Source organism: Alligator mississippiensis, chromosome 14 (genome assembly GCF_030867095.1).
Source record: "Alligator mississippiensis isolate rAllMis1 chromosome 14, rAllMis1, whole genome shotgun sequence".
NCBI classification, from domain to species: Eukaryota; Metazoa; Chordata; order Crocodylia; family Alligatoridae; genus Alligator; species Alligator mississippiensis.
In genome coordinates, this window is record NC_081837.1 from 3,530,356 (window position 1) to 3,554,632 (window position 24,277).

At 42.1% G+C, this 24,277-nt stretch overlaps 1 protein-coding gene across 2 annotated transcripts in view; it reads left to right on the forward strand.

The window, feature by feature from the left end:
• The window catches only part of CLTC (clathrin heavy chain), a 41,271-nt gene that overhangs the window by 10,645 nt on the left and 6,349 nt on the right, over positions 1-24,277 (forward strand). For both annotated transcript variants that reach the window (XM_059717409.1, XM_006265635.4), the window contains exons 2-30: positions 2,490-2,697; positions 5,024-5,292; positions 5,687-5,848; positions 6,889-7,002; positions 7,502-7,675; positions 8,391-8,588; positions 8,718-8,918; positions 9,490-9,642; positions 10,028-10,150; positions 10,507-10,644; positions 11,169-11,333; positions 11,457-11,637; positions 12,507-12,670; positions 14,732-14,857; positions 16,441-16,583; positions 17,149-17,383; positions 17,719-17,841; positions 17,938-18,083; positions 18,384-18,567; positions 18,818-19,010; positions 19,600-19,757; positions 20,050-20,214; positions 20,403-20,510; positions 20,660-20,827; positions 21,061-21,210; positions 21,597-21,728; positions 21,903-22,013; positions 22,268-22,438; positions 22,860-23,081. In XM_059717409.1, the coding sequence (XP_059573392.1) occupies positions 2,490-2,697; positions 5,024-5,292; positions 5,687-5,848; positions 6,889-7,002; positions 7,502-7,675; positions 8,391-8,588; positions 8,718-8,918; positions 9,490-9,642; positions 10,028-10,150; positions 10,507-10,644; positions 11,169-11,333; positions 11,457-11,637; positions 12,507-12,670; positions 14,732-14,857; positions 16,441-16,583; positions 17,149-17,383; positions 17,719-17,841; positions 17,938-18,083; positions 18,384-18,567; positions 18,818-19,010; positions 19,600-19,757; positions 20,050-20,214; positions 20,403-20,510; positions 20,660-20,827; positions 21,061-21,210; positions 21,597-21,728; positions 21,903-22,013; positions 22,268-22,438; positions 22,860-23,081 (4,785 nt within the window). The remainder of the gene's footprint in view (positions 1-2,489; positions 2,698-5,023; positions 5,293-5,686; positions 5,849-6,888; positions 7,003-7,501; positions 7,676-8,390; positions 8,589-8,717; positions 8,919-9,489; positions 9,643-10,027; positions 10,151-10,506; positions 10,645-11,168; positions 11,334-11,456; positions 11,638-12,506; positions 12,671-14,731; positions 14,858-16,440; positions 16,584-17,148; positions 17,384-17,718; positions 17,842-17,937; positions 18,084-18,383; positions 18,568-18,817; positions 19,011-19,599; positions 19,758-20,049; positions 20,215-20,402; positions 20,511-20,659; positions 20,828-21,060; positions 21,211-21,596; positions 21,729-21,902; positions 22,014-22,267; positions 22,439-22,859; positions 23,082-24,277) is intronic.

Here is a 24,277-nt window from a genome sequence, read left to right on the forward strand (position 1 = left end):
GACAACTGAAGGTTAATAATGTGGTGTAACTTCTGGCTCTGCACTTGTGGTAAAGGGTGTAGGAGATCTTGATTCATATCTGGAAATGTGAATGGTGACTGGTAAGGTGTGGCCTCAGGAATAGTACTTGCCCTTTGGCACTCCTCTAATGTGACCATTCAGTGCATAGTACTGACTGCAGATGGAGTTTCCCCCATGTGCACAGGGTGTAGTATGTATAGAGATCATGGTACATCCCAAGCCCATGACTTAGTTGTGCAGTATAAATATAGGGGAGGTCTTAGTATTGGCTGCTTCTTTTTTCTTTTTCTTTTTACCCCTTTTATGCTAGGAATGAACTAAACTATAGCAATTTTCTGGGTTCTAATGCCCACTTAGCAAAAGGTAGTGCTCCATATTGAAGAGATGTGTGAATAAAGGGACTCAACAGACTTGAGTTTCTATGAATCATTTGGTGCATGAGCCTTGTCATTAGAGGTCCCCATCTCAAGCCTGATTTGGGAGGCGGAAAGGCTAAATAACACCCTCATCCAAATGAAGTGTGAGCATTTCTTGAAGGATTATTAACGGTTCTTATCTTGTGTTGTGAAAAAGGTTGCTAGGCTGTATCCTGCTGGTAAGTCTACCAGCTGCAGTGAAGTGCTCAGCATGGTAACTTCCACACTAAGAACAGTGTAGCCTCATTAGAGATGCAAAGCAGCAACTTGTAGCCTTAACACTTGTGTTGGCAATAGTAAAGTTAAGAGGGAAAGGCTTGGCTAGGTAGGCCCAGGAGCAGGCTATAATAACATGTATTCTCCAGCTGTCTAGGTTAGGTGTAGCTCTGAAGTACTTTTCCTCAAAGTGGTTTCCCTTCTTCAGGTCCTGGGAAGAAGGAACTACAATGAATTGCAATAAGCTGTGCAGTGCTCTGTGTTTTTAATGGATTAAATGACTGTCTCAGGACAAAGACAGACTTGCAGAGAAGAAAAGCATATGCCAGCTCAGAGTGACTAGTTGTAGGCTGGGCTTCTATGGCCACATACAAATAAGAGCACAGTGCCTGGAAAGGCTGCTTTTCAAGATCTACTTGCAAAATGCACACATCCTGTGTGGAAGCAGGCTTGCATCCTGGAGAGTGTGATGGTGCCCTGCAATCGCTGGGCAGAGTACCAATTTTAAAATTCCTTCCCACCCCCACCCCTTTTTTTTATTTTTTCTTAAAGGTGAATCTCTTGTCTTTGGGGTGGAGGAGGATGGAGAAGACAGGAACCTATTCAAGACCTGTTTCTGATAGTGAAGCTCAATGTAGAAGGCTCATAATTCATAGGACATAAGTGGGAATCCTGCTTCTTTGTGACAGCTGTGTTTTGCCTTGCACTCAAGCCCAGTAAACCATTTGGATTAAATTGCAGGCTGGACTAAACCCTTGGGCTACTCACTCTTAGTAGTAGGCATGCTGATCTTTAAAGCATCCTCCATTCTCATGAGGAACTTGGTAGCTTCTGTTCACTTTCTCTTGGTGGTATGGGCCAAAAAGCTGGGGCAGGGAAGTACAATGTGACACACCCTCCTTTTATCATAGCATGCAAGTGAAGACTGGAACAGAATGGCTAAGGTGGGGTTCCTTTATAAAGCATGTGCAAAGCATAGCTGATAAGAGGTGGTTAAACTGGCACTTCCCTCCCTCAGATAGTATTTGGCTTCCAAAATGGCATGCTTCAAAGTTTGAACTCTGGAATGAACCTTACTTGGCTCTTTTGGAACTAAAGCATTTTAATTGCAATGGTTAAAGATGACTTGATTTAAATTCAGCCTCTTAAAGTAGCTGTAGAAGACTGGCCTTTAACTACATTGCCATCAGTAGGAATGTAAATAGCAACTCTTGATCCTCTTACTATAATAACTAAGCTTTACAAACCAAGTCTAAAGCCATTCTACCTACTTGTAGGATGTAATAAACTGACAGATGGGCTTGAACTGTGCTTTAGTGTGGTGGGGTGGGGGAAGGAATAAAAAGAAGGCCTCTGCTGTTTCAATACCTCAACCTCTAGCAAAGTTGGACATGCACTTCTGAATTCTGGATTACTGCATTGGCTACACTCTTTTTTTCCCTTCGAATTCTTAAATACTAGAAGCCTAAAAGGAAATGGGCCTTGCTGTCTTCAAGGGTTTGAACTAGATTTGAAAACCATGTTGTGGATAATCCTGAAATGTAATCACTTACTACCTCAAAATTTGTGCCTTTTTTGTTATGGTTTTTAGAATGGGTCTTTAAAGATCATCTGCATAACAAGTCCCCTATCAATTTCCAGGTTTCATGAAGTCCTTACTGCTAGAAACACTAACTGTAAAGGCATTCAGTTTGATTTTTAGATAATCAAATTGGTAAGGAGACTAGATGAAGCTTTTAGGGCAGTGAAGTGCTTTGGATTTAAGCATGGAGTCTTCAACTTAATGCTTATTACGTTTAATCTAACCAACTGAACTTTTTTTTTCTTTCTCCCTAGCTCCAGAACCTGGGTATCAACCCAGCTAATATTGGTTTCAGTACTCTGACAATGGAGTCAGACAAATTCATCTGCATAAGAGAGAAGGTAGGAGAACAAGCGCAGGTGGTGATCATTGACATGAATGACCCCAGCAATCCCATTCGCAGACCAATTTCGGCTGACAGTGCTATCATGAACCCTGCCAGCAAAGTCATTGCACTGAAAGGTACGAAACAAACTTCTTGTTCAGCTTACTGGATTGTGTATCCTCTTGTATAAACTCTGGTTCTCTTTCTAAATATGATTCATTCCATCCTCAGATAGAGGAAGGCTTAATCAAAGTACTTAATATCCTGTCCTTCCCCCACTTAATGAGTATTGTCCTTTTTGATACTGGTCTCCATTCCCTGGGGATAAGGAACAATCATTAGACTTGCTATCCTTCCCTAAGCTGGTCATTCTGACTTGTTGACTGAACTTGCTGCACAGCTGCAGCACTCCAGTAATGACTTGCTAGCCACTTCAGCATTGGGCTGAAGATGGGTGTTGAATGACCAAGATGGAAATGTGAAGTATTTGGTCTGCAGATTTATGGATTGCTGTAAACTAGTTGCAGACAACTACTAACAATATAAAATCGGGGGTGGGGGGGGGGGGGGACAACTTAAGCAAGCTACCTCTCTTAGGCTGCAGAAGCTTAATAAGCCATCTTGCTGATGACTTCCACTGTGAATGGTCAGAGTTGCACATTTTTTATTTTTTTAAATGTGGTGGGTTTTTTTTATTTTTTATTTTTGTTTTTATACTCTACAGTAAGAGTACTCGAATGTCACTAAGAGGGACTTGCCTAGAAAGGCAAATGATCAGTTTGCTCTAAAGCAAAAGTCCTAATTATGACTGATGTAAATAGCCCTCTATCTACTGTCCTATACTGTTTAGACTACTTAATATTGTCTTTCTGACTTTAATATGATGCTATTTTGTTTGTCACAACTCTAATGCTTGCTTGTGTATGCAGATGGTGAGTTACCTCAATTTGGATTGTATTGTCTTTGTCCTGTTCTATGAAAAGAGAATGCAAAAGACCTAAAGACTTGTACCATAGACCCTATTGTGTAAGGCTAGATGGAGGCCTGCATGCTCAAACCTGGGGAGCTTCTCTGGTAGTCATCTCAAGATTAAGGAAATGGAAGCATTTGCAAAACCCATACCTTGGAAACCTCCAGTTCTGGAGTGCACCTAGTCAAAAGCAGTAAATCTAGGTCGTTTTCAGGCTTTTTATAAACAGGACTGATTCTTAGTGTGCTTTGCATATGTCTATAGGATGGAGAATAAAGTAGAAACTTTTGTTCCCTTCAACAAAAGGAATAGCAATTTGGGGTGGGGAGATGCAGGAAAAAACCTGGTGCTAAGTTTGTATGTAAAAATTAAGTGAACTGTTGGTGTCTACCTGATAGTTCACAAATTTTGGTGTTCTTTGCAGCTCATGTGAAGCATGCTGCTTGCCTGTTTCAGTACTTGTATTACTCCAAAACTATTGCACATTTTAATGTAGTCATTGTTGCTAACCAGCTCTGGTATTCGACTAATGCCCTGATGTGGCAGTTTACTACTGCTTAAGCCTTTTAACCCTGAGCTCCCACTAAATGTACAATGCAATTAGTTGTCCTTAAAATGGCTGCCTTGCCATATCTTGGTGTTTTGCATTCTGATACCATTATGCGTATTAGTAAAGGGTATAGCTGGAACTGTCCTGCATAGGCCACTGATACTTTAGCAATAGTTTTTAACCAGAATTTTTTTGATGTTACTCATCCTTCTTTTGAAAGGGAAATGAGCATAGTGACTCCTTGGCATATGTTGGTTCTCATGTAGAATGAGTCTTAATCTGGCTGTGGGTGGCAACATCATGATTTTTGGACACTTGCTCTTCCATGCAATTCAAAGCACCTCCCCTTCTCTGCCTTCTTGCTCTCAAGTTTTTTGCATTGGTCCCTTCCTTCTTCCCTTCTGTTAACTTCTTGCACCCAGATCCTTTGATTTAGTTCCTCTTAGCCTGTTCACTTCCCAAACCCCTAGTCAGTAAGCTAAATAGAACCAAGGGAAAACCCTGGCAAGTGCCTGCTTCTGACTCACTTCCTTTGTGCTTTTCTGTACTTGGATGACATGACATGACTTTAGTCTACCTGCATATCAAAATTCCAAGGTAGTCAGTTGGTTCAGTTCTTAAATACTTGCTTTCCAAAAGTGTACAAGCACCTCAGATTTTTAAATTCTTAAGCTTTTTCCAACATCTGTTCAAGAATGGGTTAAACAGCCAATTTTGAGCTATATATATAAAAAAGACACTATTGCAATACAGCTTTAAGCACTCTGGCTAAATGCCAGCTGATCAAGGGCTTAAACAAGAAGAATACACTACACTAATAGCAGCCTCCAAACAAGGCAGAATGCCAAGGATAACTTCATAATGCAGCTACTGTATTTCAACCAATAGCAGGTACCTGGAAGGGAGCTGGCAGTTTAACTTTTTTTAAACTTTGTTTTTTTAGCTGGGAAAACCCTTCAGATCTTTAACATTGAGATGAAGAGTAAAATGAAGGCTCATACCATGACAGATGATGTGACCTTCTGGAAGTGGATCTCTCTGAATACTGTTGCTCTTGTGACTGACAATGCAGTCTACCACTGGAGCATGGAGGGAGAGTCTCAGCCGGTGAAAATGTTTGATCGCCATTCTAGCCTCGCAGGCTGTCAGATCATCAACTATCGTACAGATGCTAAGCAGAAGTGGCTTCTTCTGACTGGCATATCTGCACAGGTAGCTACATTATTTTAGGGAGTACCAAACTTGATTGCTCTCTTTGAGTGTCGGGATTTCTCTGCCTGGCTCTGAGGAAAGTGGTCTTATATGGTAAATTATAGTAATAATGGGCTATAATGTATGGCTTGAGGGTTTGGGGGTTTTTTTTGTTCTTTACTTAAATGTTATTTGAACTTTGAGGACCTCCTTACTCTGCATGTTAGTGCCCTGGTTGAGCTCATAAGTCTCATTGCACACTGCATTAGGACTTGGCTAGTAAAAGGAATGCTTGTGATCAGCATATTCCTGTGAAGTGGCTCCTCATATGAGAGGACTTAATGTACAGTAAGGTAAGGTCATTCTGGAGGAGAAAATACCTTTGATTTGTCTTCTCTCCATATTTTTGTCCTAGCAAAACCGTGTTGTGGGAGCAATGCAGCTTTATTCTGTAGATAGAAAAGTGTCCCAGCCCATTGAAGGGCATGCAGCTAGCTTTGCACAATTCAAAATGGAAGGCAATGCTGAGGAGTCGACTCTCTTTTGTTTTGCAGTAAGAGGACAAGCTGGGGGCAAGGTAAGATCTCATTTTGAAAGCGGTTTCCTTCATGGGGTACAGTGGGGGCAGGAAGGAAAGTTCCATAGCTTGTTCGCATGCTATAACTAAGTTCTTGCAGACTGTTTAGCTGCAAGCTTTGCTCACCTGGGTCACTAACCCTCCTTTTGGGAAGAGGTACTTGATCAAATAAATCTGGAAGTTCCAGGTGAACCTTTGCCCTCAAAAGACTTTACATGTGAGCTTAAGCTAAAGCTGGGAAGCAGTATCCAAGTCATTGTGGAAAGCTAATGATTCTCCTGAAGGCATACAACATACTAGCTGTATAAGGGGCCACACGGCTTCTTGGCATATTTTGGAGCCAAGCATACAAACCTCCAGCTGGAGTGAACAACTACTGCTGCTTTGGCTTTTCCAAAGACTTGGTATCAGTCTGCTAAAGTACTGCATTTTTTGGCTTTGCTCTTGACACTAAGTTACCAGGTGGTGCACACTTTGAGGACTGTGTTAGGAGCTGAAGGCAAAGCCCTCAAAAGCTGCTTAGAGTAGAATGGAAAGTCCATGACCTGCAGAGGACTTGAGTGGAACTAAATTGGTCTGAGGGTTTAGTAGTTAGCTGACAATACTATAACTGCTAGTGAGCTCTATTGGTTGCTTTAAGTGACCAGTGAATTAAGCTTAGGTTTTTTTTGAAGAATGCTGTCAGGTTGGAGGCAGTACAGAAGTAGCCTGTCCTGTTCATCTACTTATTTAGCATCTACTAAACAACAGCTAGTGGCAGTCCTGCTGCCAAGTTTTTTAGCTGGCCCCAAACTACTAGAGAAATTAACTTTTTGTGCATGATGAGACAAACCTCTTCATGTGACTTTGGTCATAATGAGGGGTATATCTGCATAGCAGTGTCTTGCATAATCTGAATATACTCTAGTAGTGACTCCTCCTGCAAAGCATTGACTCTGCTAGGTAAGATCCAGGTGGCTACTCGATCTGTGTACAAACTTGCAAGAAACCTACAGAATTAATCTAATGTCTGCACTTTTTTTTTTTTTTTTTTTTTGCAGTTACATATCATTGAAGTTGGCACCCCGCCAACAGGGAACCAGCCATTTCCAAAGAAAGCTGTGGATGTGTTCTTTCCTCCTGAAGCACAGAATGACTTTCCTGTAGCAATGCAGGTATGACTGAATCTACCTCTGCATCTTCATTCTGTTAGTCCAGCATACTTCTCCAGCAGGTGTAACTACATAGAAGTACATGTACCAGCTGAGTTGTCTGAGGCTACAACATGAAAGGCTTTCACTGCTAAGTAGCCCTAAAGGGTAGTGGGGGTGTTTTCTCCCTCCAGCTCTGGAGTAGAAATGTGGTAGCTCTAACTTGGTGTGCTGTCAGTTGCTATTTACCTAATTGTACATGCACACAGTTGTGGAATTGTTTTTGGTTTAGTGTTTTTTTTTTTTTTGTTTTTTTTTTTGGCAGGGGAAATACCTGGATTTTAAGTGAGGGCTTACAAACATATCAAGCATGCCTGCTCTTACTAGACTTCATTAGGAAAGTCTCATAGCCAGCCTATTAAATTCACCAAAACAATAGGACTACCAATTAGTCTAATATTAGACTAACCTGTGAGCCCCGAAGCCAAGTTCTTGGTTAAAACTTAAAACTTTTGTCTTGCAGATCAGTGATAAGCATGATGTGGTATTCCTGATAACAAAATATGGCTACATCCATTTGTATGACCTTGAAACGGGCACCTGTATCTACATGAACAGAATTAGTGGAGAAACCATATTTGTCACTGCACCACATGAAGCAACAGCTGGAATCATAGGGGTTAACAGAAAAGGACAAGTAAGGAAATGCTTTCCATGGACAACTTTCTGAGCTGCTTAATTACAAGATGGGGATGGATGGGTGGATGGAAATGACTGCTAGGCACCATAACTAAAGTCTTACGAATTGCTAATCAAATGATGCCCCCTTTTTAGGGGAAAAGTGGAATATATACTTGGGTCTGGTCTTCCTTTTGAATTACCAGTCCCCTCTTGTCTCTGGAACAGGTCAAATACTTTTCATCGAGTTTCTAGGTGGCAAGCAATAGGTCTAATGAATATTTTCAGCTGAGTAGCATTAGTAGCTTAACATTACTGACCTTAATGCATTCTGCTCCCTGCTATCAAATGGGGGCCTGCCTGCAGCTTCAGTCTGGGTATGTGGGGAAGATTCATAGGCAAATAAACATGCATACAGGCCTCTACTTGGCAAGACTCTAATCACTGTAGAGTGATCATGACTGCCTCTTCTAGGTGTGTTCCTCACATTAAAAAATGAAGTGAAGGTTCACACTTAAGTAGAAAGGACTTCGGCACTTTTTATTGGCCTAATCAAAGGCTCTTAATACTTATTTGCCACTGTCACAAAGAGATTGACACAACTGGGTATGTCTTATCCTTTCTGTGCAAGAGAGAATAAAGGAATGATCGACTGCACAGTGCATCAGTTAACAGCAAGCAGTTGACAGTAAATGCATGTTCTCCCCCCTTACCTCTGCTGTCTCTTTATTCAGGTGCTTTCAGTATGTGTGGAAGAAGAGAACATCATTCCTTACATCACTAATGTGCTGCAGAATCCTGACCTGGCTCTGCGGATGGCTGTCCGCAATAATTTGGCAGGAGCTGAGGAACTGTTTGCTCGTAAATTCAATGCGCTCTTTGCACAAGGAAATTACTCCGAGGCAGCCAAGGTGGCAGCCAATGCACCAAAGGTAAAGTTCCTAAACAAACCTTCAAACTGACTTTCAGACCTGCTTACCTTCCTCTAAAGAAGTTGCAGACTGCATGCCCTAAAACTACAAGGGCAGACGGATAATGCGCACTTCTTTTATCTATTGCAGGGAATCCTGCGTACTCCAGACACCATACGCCGGTTCCAGAGTGTTCCTGCTCAGCCCGGTCAGACTTCTCCCTTGCTCCAGTATTTTGGAATCCTGCTGGACCAAGGTCAGCTGAACAAGTACGAGTCTCTGGAACTCTGCAGGCCAGTACTTCAGCAGGGACGCAAACAGCTGCTGGAGAAATGGTTAAAAGAAGACAAGGTACAGCCAAAATCTGCATCCCTTTTGGAAAAGCTGGTGGGGAAGAAAGGGTAGTTTCACAAGTTGTAGTGGGCTTTCTTTCTAAGTCCTTGCACCTGTGAGAAACTTAGTTAAGCTGTTTGACCTTCTTTTTTTTTTCTTAATGTTTTATTTGTGAGACTTGGTTCCAGGCTCTTAGGCCATGAACACTGAACAATCCAGTGAGGGAGAGGGGGGGTGCGCGCGCACAAGGACACCCATTAGCTGGGAGAAGGCTTCTGAAAAGTAATAATCAGCAAGTGATACAGTTTACTCACTTGCTTATTCTATCAAATGCTGCAGCCCTGTAGAGAGGCAAGTGTTAAATCTAGGTGATTTGTGGGCCATTACCACTAGGTCCATGAGTGAGTATTGCTGGCTGGGGTCATAACCACTTGCTAAGATAATGTAGTTAACAGGCCTCTAATAGCAAAAGGAAAATCCGGTTTCCTATTCTAGTGTCCTGCTAGCTTAACCTTCAGTGGAAGGGGGTTGGGCCATGTTGGCTCTGTGTGGTGCTGAATTTATTCTTGACTATCTTTTCTCCCTGTAGTTGGAGTGCTCGGAGGAATTGGGAGACTTAGTGAAGTCTGTTGATCCTACACTGGCACTTAGTGTCTATCTGAGAGCTAATGTTCCTAACAAAGTCATTCAGTGTTTTGCTGAAACTGGACAAGTCCAGAAGATAGTTTTGTATGCCAAGAAGGTGAGCATGTCTAACTTGGTTTGGATAATTGCTGTGCTTGGAATCCTAATCCCTTTTGGGAGCACAAGGGAAATACAGGGGTGAAAGAAAATTAAGTTTTTTGTTTTTGGGGGGGCAGCAGTGTTTGGTTTTTCAAAAAAAACCAAACTGTCAGGCTCTTACCAAGTCAACAATTCATTAACTTTAAGAAAGAAGATTAGAACTGAAATTGGACTTCTCTATGCCTGTCTTCAACTTGCGAGCTCTTAATGGACACAAGCATACAGTGTAAAAATTGTTCACTTATCAGATACTGAAAGTTGTTCTTTGAGGGTGCAAGGATGCCAGACTTTGGCTTTTTAGCTGCTGCTTATACACACTACACTCACTGTGGTTTCTTTGGCAGGTTGGATATACTCCTGACTGGATTTTCTTATTGAGAAATGTCATGCGCATCAGCCCTGATCAAGGGCAGCAATTTGCTCAAATGCTGGTTCAGGATGAAGAGCCTCTTGCAGATATCACACAGGTAAAAGATCTGCTGAAATAGAAGCCTTTTTTTGGTCCTCTTTTTCCTTAAAACTGCTTGTGGGGGAAGTGCTGTTGCCATACAGGTAGTATTTTAACTTTCTGCAACCAGACTTGACCATGTTTACTTGGCAGTTGGAATTGACAGTCCTTATAAGTAAGAGAGCATGCTAGCTACAAGCCCAAGCCTGGATTGCGTATTTCTGCTCTGAAAGCATGTTCCTTTTTAAGTGATGGAGATAATCTTGCTTAAGGGACAGCAAATTCTTGCTGAATCTCTTGGCAATCCAGAGTTGCATTTTATGATTTCTTATGCATCTCTTGGTGACAAGCCTAAATAGTGTACCTTTCTTGCAGATTGTGGATGTCTTTATGGAGTATAACTTAATTCAGCAATGTACCGCCTTTCTTTTGGATGCACTGAAGAATAATCGTCCCTCTGAGGGTCCCCTCCAAACACGCTTACTTGAAATGAACCTCATGCATGCACCTCAGGTATGTCCTGTAGATACTAAGCTAATGCAGAACAGGCTTTTGTACCTAATAACTAAACTGAATCAACCTGTCAGCTTGATGTTTAGTTGTTCATAGCCACACCACAAAAACGGTGCTTGGCTTCTTAACTGGTGTTGCCTCTACCAGATGTTTACAATACAACATAACCCTTAATTCTGGGCTACTTGGAAAGTGTGCACAGCTTTGTTTATATACAAATAAAAACTTTCATATGCCAACTTTTGTTTTTACTTATTTTGCACTGAGCTTGACTGTATTGACTATTTTGATAGTTAGGCTGGAGAGCTTGCTGTTAACCTTTATAGCCCAAGTGGCTTTCCCTGAAAGACTTGCTACAGCTAAGCAAACTGCCCCATTCTAACTTGGGCATATCAGATAGCTGAGACTAGTGCCGTTTATGACAGCCAACCACAACCAGACAAACTTGTTTGCTTAAATCCATAAGTTGAACTGGAGGGGGAAAAAATACAACCTAAACTTTTTTTGTTCTGACTATTTTCTAGGTTGCAGATGCCATCTTGGGAAACCAGATGTTTACTCACTATGACAGGGCCCACATTGCTCAGCTCTGTGAGAAAGCTGGCTTGCTGCAGAGAGCACTAGAACACTTCACTGACTTGTATGATATCAAGCGTGCAGTAGTTCATACTCATCTTCTCAACCCTGAGGTACAGAAACATAATTCTTGTATGGTTTGGCCAGGATTACCATGTGAAGTAATCTTAATACTATTGCAGCATGCTATAATTGGAATCCTTTAATTGCTTCTTTTTTTTTTTTTTCTCTTGCAGTGGCTGGTGAATTATTTTGGCTCCCTCTCTGTAGAGGACTCGCTAGAATGCCTGCGTGCTATGCTGTCTGCTAACATTCGTCAAAACCTGCAGATTTGTGTCCAAGTAGCTTCAAAATACCATGAACAGCTCTCAACACAGTCACTCATTGAGCTGTTTGAGTCTTTCAAGAGCTTTGAAGGTAAAACTTAAGCAAATCGCACCTACTAGGAAGGTGTACAAACGGGTCACCTTCTAAATACTAACACTGACAGTGGCTAGTATGTGAGGCTGGTTCTACTTGACAAACACTGCAATGCAAAGTCTTCTGGTTGAAGAAGAAAAACTCAAACTGCCCTTTAGCTTTAAAAAAAAAAAAAAAAAAGTCATGGCTACTCTGTCACATCTCTCAACTCCTTTACTGCATTGTTAATAAAGAGATTAAGTGTTGGCGTAGCAAAAAAGGAAAACAACCCTTCCATCTTTTCTGTAAGACATTTGCCACGCAGTGTTTCCAAGGAGCACTTTTTTGGAAGCACAGCTTTGACTAGGGTTTTTATCCTGCACTATGCTTGCAGCCCATGAAGCTGAGTAGCATGGATTAAAAACTTGAATACTGTTGAGGTGGGTCAGTGACTGAATAAACCTGAGTATCTCGACAGACAGAACAGTGTAGCTGTGAGGGCCAACTGGAGCTTGTAAGTGACCTTTAATTTTAAGCCTTTGGTGTTTCTTCTGTAAGGCATGTGGTGTTTTTACTTACCTGGCTGTAATGAATTGTGTGTGGCATCTTGCCTGAGCCCACCCTGAGCTGTACTTCTTGGGGATTTTTAAACTTCCCACCAGCTCCTAGGCAGGTCTCTGGCAGCATAGTGCCCAGCCCAGGCTGCGTATTCTGGAGAGCCTGCAGAGCTTTGGCCACCATTCCACTTTGACTTGACCACTACCTACCTCATCAGGTGACATGAGGTGTCAAGAACTACCTTTGCTAACAGCCTCCAATGCTTACAAGAGGTGCATTAAGCTTTGTTACATGTCACAACTTGACTTTTCTTTTTTTTTCCTGCCAAGGTTTGTTTTATTTCTTGGGTTCCATTGTAAACTTCAGCCAAGACCCAGATGTGCACTTCAAATATATTCAAGCTGCATGCAAGACGGGCCAAATCAAAGAAGTTGAAAGAATCTGCAGAGAAAGTAACTGCTATGATCCAGAGAGGGTTAAAAACTTTTTGAAGGTAAAGAGTCCTAGATAGCACTGAAATGCTAACTTGACTACACCTTATGGGTGGTCGAATAGCCATGCCACTTTAAACTGACAAAACTAAGCATATTACACTTACAGCAGTGGTTTGTTTTTGGCTTGGTTTTGTTTTTCCCTTTTTTTTAAGGGACCAGTTTTATCAGGGCACATCTGCAGCCCAAATTAAGAGAATGTATGAAGGGCACTGCTGAAACAATACCTTGACTTAATGTTACCTGCTGCCCTGTTTAATGTAGCTGAACTTCTTTAAAAATTGGTATGTGGTGCCATTTATCACTTTTTTTTTTTTTTAAGAATGAGCTTTGAATGGCTGACTCAGTGGGAGAACTGGTAATTTCTGCTGCCTTAAACTCTTCCTTTCAACTTCTACTTAAAATTTAACTATTCATATCAAGAGGAAGTCTGCTAACTGCTCAATAGAAAGTGATCTGGATGCTGTGGCTACATGTGCTGTTTTTGACAGGACTTTGAAAGGAGGTGTGACTCCTTTTTAAGTCTTGGTACTACTGAGGGTGCAACACATGCCACAAGCAAGTAATATGCAGTGCTTTTTTTTTTCTTTAAGTATAATGCTCTTTCAGAAGCTTGCTTGATTCACCTTCTACTTAAAGCCTCCTAAGTGAGGCCTCACTTACCCAAGACAAGGAGTCCAAATTGGAAGCTATAAGAAATGGTATTTTCCCAATTTTGAACTTCCTTATTTGACTGCAGATTTGAAGCAAAAATCAAAGTATGGTCTGACTGAAGGGTGGGAAGATGTCAAGATTTTCTCTGTAGCCGGGGGCATTGTATGTCTTTCCAGTTTGTTTGGTTTTGTTTAAGCAAGCCTACTGCTTTTTTTTTTTTTAATCCTCTGGGGACACTTAGTGCCTCATGGTTACTGTAGCTTCTAGCTATCTAGTAGTGCAATGTCTTGGTGTATAGTAGGCTTATCACTACATGCCATCAAGATTTTGCTGTAGCATCTGCATGTAGCAAAATCTTCAAATCTAGCGTTTCAGAAAACTTGCCATGTTGCAATCAGTGGGGGAAGATGGTACAGAACTGAGCAGACATTACCGTTCACTGAGGATAGTTTGGTTTAGAAGGCAACCCTGTCAACAAGTTCCTGACGGAAGCTGTTGTTTTTTGTGCTGTTCCCTATGTCTGGAATGTGCAGGACATGTACCAGGTAAATCTTCCAGTATAGGTCTCCCCAGTATTAATTCCTTTTTATGTCCACTTGTATGTAGGATTTATATTCTGGGATGTGCAGTGATGAAACAATCACTGACTTTTAAGACCATGTATACTGATGTTCTAAAAATGACTGGCTTCTGTAATCTGGCTTAACAATTGGCTTACCTGCTGAAGTTGTGCCAAAAAAAAAAAAAAGTCTTCTAGAAAGATATGAAGAGTACTGATACATGCCCTGACTTGGATATTGGCAGTTATAGTCAATAATGAATTGGCTTTGCGTTGCACATGCAGGTTAAGAGAATCAACAATGCGTCCTGTTCCAATTTGGATATGGGATTGGGTTTCCTGGTGACTTATTGGAAATTTCTCAGTTGAAAAGCAGAGTAGTGCAAACTTTAAAGCATGCCTAGCTGGTAACACTGTCTCTTCAAATCTAGTTAAATCTGTTGTGCAATCCCAGAGTGTTAATCCTGCACACTGGAAACCCATGGCAGTTCAGAAATGCTGAAATATAGCATAGGCTTGTAACTTTGTCCTGTCTGTGAAATAATACTTGTAGACATGGGCATGCTGAGGACTTTTTTTGACCTTCAAACAGCTTTTTGCTCTTAGCATTGGGCTGGTGAAACTATCACAATTTGGTACATATGCATAGTTTCTAAGGCACTGGGAGCAGTTTAATATGCCATTGGTATCTTTTTGTGATCATCAGTGCTATGTTGGTTTAGGTTTCCCCAAGCCAAACTCCAATAACTTGTTTAGTATTGGATCACAAACTCTCCATCATTTTAGATGTGCCCTGTTAACTTGCAGATTTTAAATAAAGGAATTTATAACATCTTTTTTTTTTTTTTAGGAAGCAAAACTGACTGACCAGTTACCACTTATCATTGTGTGTGATCGCTTTGATTTTGTCCATGATCTGGTACTGTACCTGTACAGAAACAATCTTCAAAAATATATAGAGATCTACGTACAGAAGGTAAGAATAAGACCTCGAGTACTTGGAAGTTTATTTTAATGTAGCATCTAGATGTCACAAGGACCTTCATGGATGCAGATATGAAATGGCAATGTCTCTTTCAAGCTTGTCGTCAAAACCAGCTCCCAAACAGATCAGATCTACCTCCTAGCTTACTGTTGGACTTGATCCCTACCTACTTGTGCAAATTACCATACAGTACAGTCGCATCCTACACGCATTTAACTCGTGTGAATTCAACTTTTTACAGGGGGGGGCTTCAAGTGGCGGTGGGAAGTTTTAGCAGTGGTGGTGGCCAGGCGGCATGCTGCCATCCCCCTTCTCCCCCACACCCCCACCACTCTGCGCTGCACCACTGCCGCGAGCCACACAGCTCCAAGCACGGCTCCGCAGCAGGAGGTTTTGGAGTCGGAGGCAGTAGCCGCAAGTCAAATTGCTGGCGGTCTGCGCGATTTTTTTTTCTCCTTGCGTGATGACCTTGGAACCTAACCCCCACATAAGTTGCGACACGCCTGTACTTCACATGCCTTGTTGGGGGCATGGGAGTATGCACATGCCTCTTGCAGGGTAGAATGTCACTTTTCTAGAACCATGGGAAAGCTGACAGTAACATCTTCTGCAAATGGTGTCCAGAAGTGTGGCACTTCAGGGAGATGGTCTGGGTGAAGCACCAGAAATTTCCTGGTGTGGCAGGAGGGCAGCAAGCCAAGGCCCCAGGCCCTCAGAAGGGCAGTAACAAGCCTGTTTTTAACTTCCTGTAAATAAAGCATTTCTGTGCCAAGCTTCATCAAGATCAGACTATGCTGCAGCTCACTTGCCCTGAGCCAGCTCAACTGCTGGTTTGGGCATAAACTCCAGGGTTCTGCCAATCACTAATGCAAATTCCTTAGTGGCTGTGAGAGGGTGAGCGCTGCACTCTGTCCCAATCTGGTTGCTGGGCCAGATGAGCAGGAGCTATTTGTGCAGCCACTGGAGCACAGTGCAGGAAAACTGCCTTCCCCATGCAAGGCATGCACCCCACTTTTTTTGGAGGGCTGATGGGGAAGGAAGGGGCATATGGTATGCCAGCAATGAACTTTGAACAGCTTCTTCCATCTGATGTGGAGGATAAGGGAATTGCTTTACTAATTCTGGTAGACTTGTTAGGGGTTACCTTGAACCATTCTTCCTAGAGTGCAGCACACTTATCTACTCAATCATACTCTTGGGCATAAGGATTTCAAATAAAGAATCCCAAGCCTGTATGACCCAACTTTCAGAAGGAGCCAGCACCCCAACATACCCTGCCCCCCAAAAGGAATATGGCCTAACAAGTCCTTCCCACAAGAACTGGAGAACACAGTTGACAACTAGCCCTCTTGCTTTGAAGGCTTGTTAGTCTTGTCTCATTTATCAGCTAACAGGCAGATACTGTAGTTCTCAAACACTGGGCCTCAGACTACTGGAAAACTTCAATGCTGAATTTCCATCAAGATGCTCAGTGCTCCTGTGCCTTTCTGTTGTCATGTTTAGCAGGAAGGGCAGCCATCCTGTGCTTTCTCCTGGCAAACCTGCTTTTTCCTAAAGTAGTTTTCTTGTCTTAGGTAAATCCAAGCCGTCTTCCTGTTGTCATTGGGGGACTGCTTGATGTGGATTGCTCTGAAGATGTTATAAAGAATCTGATTCTTGTTGTGAGAGGCCAGTTCTCAACTGATGAGCTTGTTGCAGAAGTAGAAAAAAGAAACAGGTATTCTTCCTTCCCAATGCACACTAATGGGACTTTAGTACTTGGTTCTCTCTCTTTTAAACCTAATGGGAACTTTGGACCATACATTGGCTCATGAATGAGCCTTAAAAACCTAAAGTAGCCTAAAATTAAAGTCTAGCTTAAGAACCAATCTAACTATGTCAAAGTTCATTAAAGTCCAACTCATGGATGTGCAGCTGTTTGTTTGGGGGGGGGGGGGGGTGTTCTGTTCTGGGGGGTGGCTTGCTTTGGTTCTCCATACTTCAGAAGGGTAACTCAAGTTTGAAGTATCAAGAACTGATCAAAAGGTCTTTAGCTTCGTCTTGGCTTTCCACTAATGTCTTGTATGGGGTAGCTGATTAAGAAAATTTCCTCCATTGAGCATGTTGATAATTCTCTGGTTGCTTGAAGGCCTGATTACTATTCAGTTGTTTGGTTTTTGTGTTGAATGTCTTGTCTTTACTTTGTTGCTCTCTAAAAAGGAGATCTTTAAGTTCACAAAGAAGACACAGATTTTGGGCTTGTGGATCCTACAGCCTTATTCAAACTTTCCTTTTTTCTTTAGGCTGAAACTGCTTCTACCTTGGTTGGAAGCAAGGATTCATGAGGGTTGTGAGGAGCCTGCTACTCACAATGCATTAGCCAAAATATACATAGACAGTAACAACAACCCAGAAAGATTTCTCCGTGAGAATCCTTATTATGATAGTCGTGTTGTGGGGAAGTACTGTGAGAAGAGAGACCCTCACCTGGCCTGTGTGGCTTACGAGCGTGGGCAGTGTGACTTGGAGCTTATTAATGTAAGTGTTGGCAACTTCAGTCTTACAAAATTCTCCTTAATGCAAAGAGGCCTGTATAAGGAAGGGGAAAGAGTCTTGCTGTAAGTGAATAGTTCATTAGTGTATATGATATTTAATGCCCTAGGACTGTGGTGCAGTTGGTACCATAACCAAACCTGTCCAATGAAACTGGCACAAATATTTTGTGGAACGTGCTAAACTTCTGGCATTACCTCAGTGAATGTTGTCTGACTTGCATAAGCACTGGTGCAAGGCAACACCTTGGCTAAAGACTTCAGGGCCAACAGAAGTATCTGAGAAACCTTAGAGCTAATCCTTTTTTTTCCTTTTTACAGGTATGCAATGAAAACTCACTCTTCAAGAGCCTTTCGCGTTACTTAGTTCGCCGCAAGGACCCTGAGTTGTGGGCCAGTGTGCTGTTGGAAAGCAACCCTTACAGAAGACCACTTATTGACCAGGTATGGTCCCAAACCTCATTCTCCCTAATGAGAGCTCAAGTTGTAGCTGAAATCCAATCTGTGGCTTAATGACTGGCCTAATTGATGTGTCAATAGGTTGTGCAGACTGCACTGTCGGAGACTCAGGACCCTGAAGAAGTGTCTGTTACTGTAAAGGCTTTCATGACTGCAGATCTTCCCAATGAGCTCATTGAACTGCTGGAGAAAATAGTTCTGGATAACTCTGTATTCAGTGAACACAGGTGGGTGGAGGCAAAAAGCTTGAAAACTTATGTAAGAGACTTAGTTGTAGCTAATGTAAAACTAACCTGATCAGCTCTAATGTAACAAGTGCCACTTAGTTTTGGGAAAGGGTATGTAACTTCTGAAGTTCTGACTTGCAGAGAAGAATTTGGGGTAGCAAAGAATGGAGTTTAGTGGTTTAAAAAAAAAAAAAAAAAGTTAGATGTTAACTTGCATGCTTTTCTAATGCACTCAGTGACTTAAGTGACAAGACTGGACTTGCTTCAGCACTTCCTAATAGCTATTTGCTTTCTGTTTAGGAACCTGCAGAACCTCCTCATTCTCACAGCTATTAAGGCTGACCGCACTCGCGTCATGGAATATATCAACCGTCTGGATAATTACGATGCTCCAGATATTGCCAACATTGCTATCAGCAATGAGCTTTTTGAGGAGGCTTTTGCCATCTTCAGAAAATTTGATGTCAACACCTCAGCTGTGCAGGTATCTCGCTTGCTTCTGACTACCCTGGAACAACATGACCTGAAAATCGTGTCCCGAGTGCTTCTGATGCACAGTTGTGTCCATTTTGCTTGAAGCTGGCACTCCAGTAAAACAAAACATGGATTTTTGTTGGGGGGGAGGGGGGGTGTCCTTTAAACATGAAACTTTGAGATTTGGTGCAATGTTTGGGCCTGGATTTACTAAGCACACTTCTGTACTGGGAGTTGCTGACACAGTCCCTTTCCTTCAGGTATTGATTGAACACATTGGAAACCTGGACCGTGCATATGAGTTTGCTGAACGCTGCAATGAGCCTGCTGTGTGGAGTCAGCTTGCTAAAGCGCAGCTTCAGAAAGGGATGGTAAAGGAAGCAATTGACTCCTACATTAAAGCAGATGATCCTTCCTCCTACATGGAAGTTGTTCAAGCTGCTAATGCCAGTGGTAGGACTCCTGACTTTTGTATAATTTAAGTGAATGTCTCTTCAAATATGAGAAGTTAACTGTGTTCAGTCCACTCCTTTTATAGCTTTGTGGGGAAGCAGTATTAACTCTCCCCAACCTGAGAAATGGGGATGTGGGGTTGGGTGGGTGATACTAGTTTGATCTGAGGTTAAGTAAACTTGAGGGGTATCAGCCCAAGTCTACATATGAAGCAAATTTAGCCTCCCAACTAAGTAAGAACAGAAGTCACCTGCATTATACTGTAGCTTTTTTTCCTCAAATTATACTTTTTCATACTCTAAAAAGGTTCTTCCAAGCTTGACCAAATGAAACCTGAAATAGGAAAAACTAGGTAGATGTGTCAAAACAAGCTACTAAGTCTCTCCACTGATTCTGTACTTAAGACTAGAAGCTTGCCACTTGTCATCAATGAGCCTTTTTTTTTTCTTTCCCCTTCCCTTGCTGGAAGGGGAGCTACTAGGGGAAGTGGAGGGCAAGCTTTTGGACTGAAGAGCTGAACAGAAATGATTGCTCTTTATAGTCTTTGTCACTTAAAATTTTTGAAGTCTTTCTTCCCCTACCTCCCCAGGAAACTGGGAAGAGCTGGTGAAGTACCTCCAGATGGCACGCAAGAAGGCCCGAGAGTCATATGTGGAAACCGAACTCATTTTTGCTCTGGCTAAGACAAATCGTCTAGCTGAGTTGGAAGAGTTTATCAATGGACCTAATAATGCTCACATTCAGCAGGTGAGTTTTTTTTTTTTTTTTTTCTCATCCTTGGCTGCTTTCTGCTGTGACCTTGGCTGGATTTGAATCCAGCCAGCAGACTTGTTCTTGGATTAGTTCTGAAGCACTAAAACTAATTCAGGTGGAGTTTGATAGTTGCAAATAGCTCTAGATGGGGCTGCAGCTCGTGGAACATTTGGGAGGGACCTGCCTAGATGGCATGGTGTTCTAAAGACACATGTTTCTCTGACATCCTACTAGTAAGATGAGCTCTTGTTGGTCTTGGAGTAAACTTATTTTGCTTAAATCTTAGGTTGGCGATCGCTGTTATGATGAGAGAATGTATGACGCTGCTAAGCTATTGTATAATAACGTATCAAACTTTGGCCGGCTGGCATCCACGCTAGTCCACTTAGGTGAATACCAAGCGGCTGTAGATGGTGCTCGGAAAGCAAACAGTACTCGGACATGGAAGGAGGTAAGCTACTACCTTGAATCTCAACGTTCGGACCTGTTTCTGCTTGGGAATTTGAATGTCTCAAGGGGTTGCTTCTATGGAAGCTGTAGGAAAAACTGGATGCTGGGGGATGGTTTGGTAATCGGCTACACGTGGCCAGTGAAAAGTATATAAAAGAGATGCATCTGAATATCTACTCAATTTTTCAGGTCTGCTTTGCCTGTGTTGATGGGAAAGAGTTCCGTCTAGCCCAGATGTGTGGACTTCATATCGTAGTGCATGCAGATGAGCTGGAAGAACTTATCAACTATTACCAGGTAACTGTTGGAAGAAACTCAGTCCATATACAAAGGTCTGATGTAACAGCCTTCTGGTTTCTAACTGGGCACAACTTAATCCACCTATTACTTCAGCTTTTGGCTACAGCCAGTCTATATAACTATTCCTTCCTCTCTCCTTATGTAAGGATCGTGGCTATTTTGAAGAGCTGATAACCATGTTGGAAGCTGCGCTAGGACTTGAGCGTGCACACATGGGCATGTTTACAGAGCTAGCAATCCTGTATTCTAAATTCAAGCCACAGAAGATGAGGGAGCACTTGGAACTCTTCTGGTCAAGAGTCAATATTCCCAAGGTAAGCCTTAAATGCATCTCAAGAAGATCTAAGTACCCTTGATGTGGGTTTTTTGGGGGGGAGGGGAGGGGGTTAGGTTGTAGAAGCTGGCTTACATTCTGTAGAAGCCTGAAATGTTAATGTCTAATGTTGCACTTTTTAAGCTGTACTTTAATTAATGTTGTAATATTGAATGAGTGACCTAGGAAATTATCAAGCAGTTGAGTACTGATGTGTTCCTTTCTCTCATTCAGGTGCTAAGAGCTGCAGAACAAGCTCACCTCTGGGGTGAACTGGTGTTCCTGTATGATAAATATGAAGAGTATGACAATGCTATCATCACAATGATGAACCACCCAACAGATGCTTGGAAAGAAGGACAATTTAAAGACATAATCACAAAGGTGAGACGATCACTTACCTGATTTGACCTGAAAGTATCTAAAGAATTGTTCTGCATGTCTTTGATTTCCTCCCCATAAGGGGATAGCCAAGCATCCAAAGGGATTTTCCTACTACATTTGGCATAATCCTCTACTGCACCCTCCCTGGGGTGGGGACCCATGAAGTAAAGAGCATGACACACCATGCTTTGTTTTACATATGTACACTGTAAGACTTGAACATCCATAATACCCTAGGAAATGCACTAAGAATTCCTTATCACTTGACAAGTTTTGGGTAGTACTCATTTGAAAGAAATGAAGTGGGGAGGTACATGCGGAAAGTCCTCTAAAGTAGAATGTGTGGGTCTATAGAACTGATAAATGATCTTGTTTCCCTCTCTTAGGTGGCTAATGTGGAGCTGTATTATAAAGCAATCCATTTTTATTTGGAGTTTAAACCCTTGCTGCTCAACGACCTTCTGATGGTGCTGTCTCCCCGGCTGGATCATACTCGTGCTGTCACCTTCTTCAGTAAGGTAATGGCCATGTAGCCCATCCTTTAAAGAAATTTTGAAGTAGAGAACCTTTGGCCGTAGCATTTTAAAAAGACCTCTCCCTCACTTTACCCAGTCTCTGCCAGGAGGGAGGCAAAGCTGAACAACTTGGATTGTTTCCTGTACTGATCTCTTTAATCACCCTGCTTTCTCAAGGTTAAACAGCTGCCGCTGGTGAAACCTTACTTGCGCTCTGTTCAAAACCACAACAACAAATCTGTGAACGAGTCGCTGAATAATCTCTTCATTATAGAAGAAGACTATCAGGTTGGTACCCACAACTTTCTTTAATATGAACAAGTAACTACTTTAGACCTGGATGATGGCAATACTAGTATAAATTTGCAACTCTTGTCTTGGTCACATCTTTTATATAGCTGCAGTTAACTTGTCAGTCAAATTTTTTAGTGACTTCATGACGCACTGAATCTCTTAATGGGTACGCGTGTTATTGTTGCACTTGACTCTATTAAGGTAACTGGGTTGGTTTCTCTGAGGTGACTGATTCTCTTGCAATTCAGGCTCTTAGGACATCTATAGATGCTTATGACAACTTTGACAACATTTCCCTCGCTCAGCGTTTGGAGAAGCATGAACTGATAGAGTTCAGGAGAATTGCTGCCTATCTCTTTAAAGGCAACAACCGCTGGAAACAGAGTGTAGAACTCTGCAAGAAAGACAGACTTTACAAGGTAAGATGGAGAACAAAGGCAGGGCAGACTTGAGTTCATGTAGCTCAGTAGCTTGCTACAAGCTGGCACTAGTAACTTAACTTTATGTAGTCTCCAGCACATGGAGCTGAATTCTTCTGAGGCTTTCTCCGTGGTCAGGTTTATCTCTTTACTGTCACACTAATTGCTTTAAGTGTTTCACTTGCTCCTGTCTCCATCTTTTTTTCCCACCCCAGTGCAAAAATGTTGGAATGGGAAGTCTAAAACTTGTGGTTTGGAAGTCTTTAGTGGCAGTGCTCAGAAGTGAGCTATGCTTGGTATGACTGCCTCAAAGATCTAGATCCCTTTGCCCCCCCCCCCCCCCCCCCCCCCCCCCCCCCCCCCCGGTAGGTAAACTCCCTCCTTGGATCTCAAGGTGTCCATCTTTTTCTTCCCCCTGCAGGATGCAATGCAATATGCTTCAGAATCCAAAGATACAGAGTTGGCCGAAGAATTGCTGCAGTGGTTCTTGCAGGAAGACAAGAGGGAATGCTTTGGAGCTTGCCTCTTTACCTGCTACGATCTTCTGAGGCCAGATGTTGTCTTGGAAACTGCATGGAGGCATAACATCATGGACTTTGCCATGCCCTATTTTATTCAGGTCATGAAAGAGTACTTGACAAAGGTAAAAGCTTTTTGTTCAACACATTAAAGTGTTTGCTAGCAACTTGCTGTCATGTGAGTCGTCTTGTGAGACCTGTCTACTGTTAACACTAATACTGGCTATTTCCAAAGTCTGTCCTGTCTATACTTAATCTCCCCAAGATGGGTTGAGAACATGCTTGTTATGTGATAGCTGCTAGGGAAAATGTGAAGTGCTCTATCCTAACCATCTGTGTCAGAACCTACACATGTAGTTGCCTGCTGACCTAGGCTGTGGGGATTCTAGGTCAAAGACATGGCTTCCTTTAATCAGAACTCAAGCACTTTGGTTTTTTGTTTTGTTTTGGTTTTTTTTTTCCCCCAATCCCACATACTAAATTGCCCCTGCCAGCTGTAATACTCCTAGCCCAAGCAGGGGGCCTCAAATGTTTGTAGTTAGGCCCTTTAATCCTGTAGAACTGTCTGCCATGGTCTAAAGTTATTGACTGATGCCAAGGTATTTAAAAAGGTAGCTAACATGCCACTTGTTGCTAGCTCTCTGAAATAAAAACCAAATGCAGCATTTCAAATCTGGAATCCCCTTTTTGGTGTGGGGGAAGATGCATTTTACTTTATCTGCTTTTTAAATGAAGACTAGTGCCAAAACTAGTAATTGAGTACCCCACCATCTTGGCCTTGCTCTACTTTCCCCATCCCCTTCCTTGCTGCCTAGATGCTTTCTCCTTTTGAGGGATGCTTTTCTCTAGAATCCCATGCATATTTCTAAAGAATTGGGGTTTCTGTTGGGACTAAAGATGCCTACACTCATTTGTAGGTTTAACTTATACTCCCACAAATGACACTGGGGGTTTTGTCCATAGCTTGTTCTTTTGGTTTACTTTTGACTTGGTAAAAAGGAGAAAAAAAAAAAAAGCTTAACCGTTTTAGACTGCTTCTGTCTTACAGATTAAGGACTTGCTGTGACCCACCTTTTTCCAGCAAGAGGTCATAGCTGAATAAATAGCTACATCTTTTATGTTAGGGAATGGAACTTTTTTTAAATTCTAAATTCATAGTGCTTGCACAGGATGTGCCCATCAACACCTCAAAGGCAAGGCTTCTTTGGCAGTTAGCCACTTTTTGTTTTACAATAGTGCGTTTTGTTTTTCTGCATCTGGTATGTACACTTGGTGATCTCCAAGCCACTAAGTGTAGCCCTTTGGTCACAAGGGGATAACT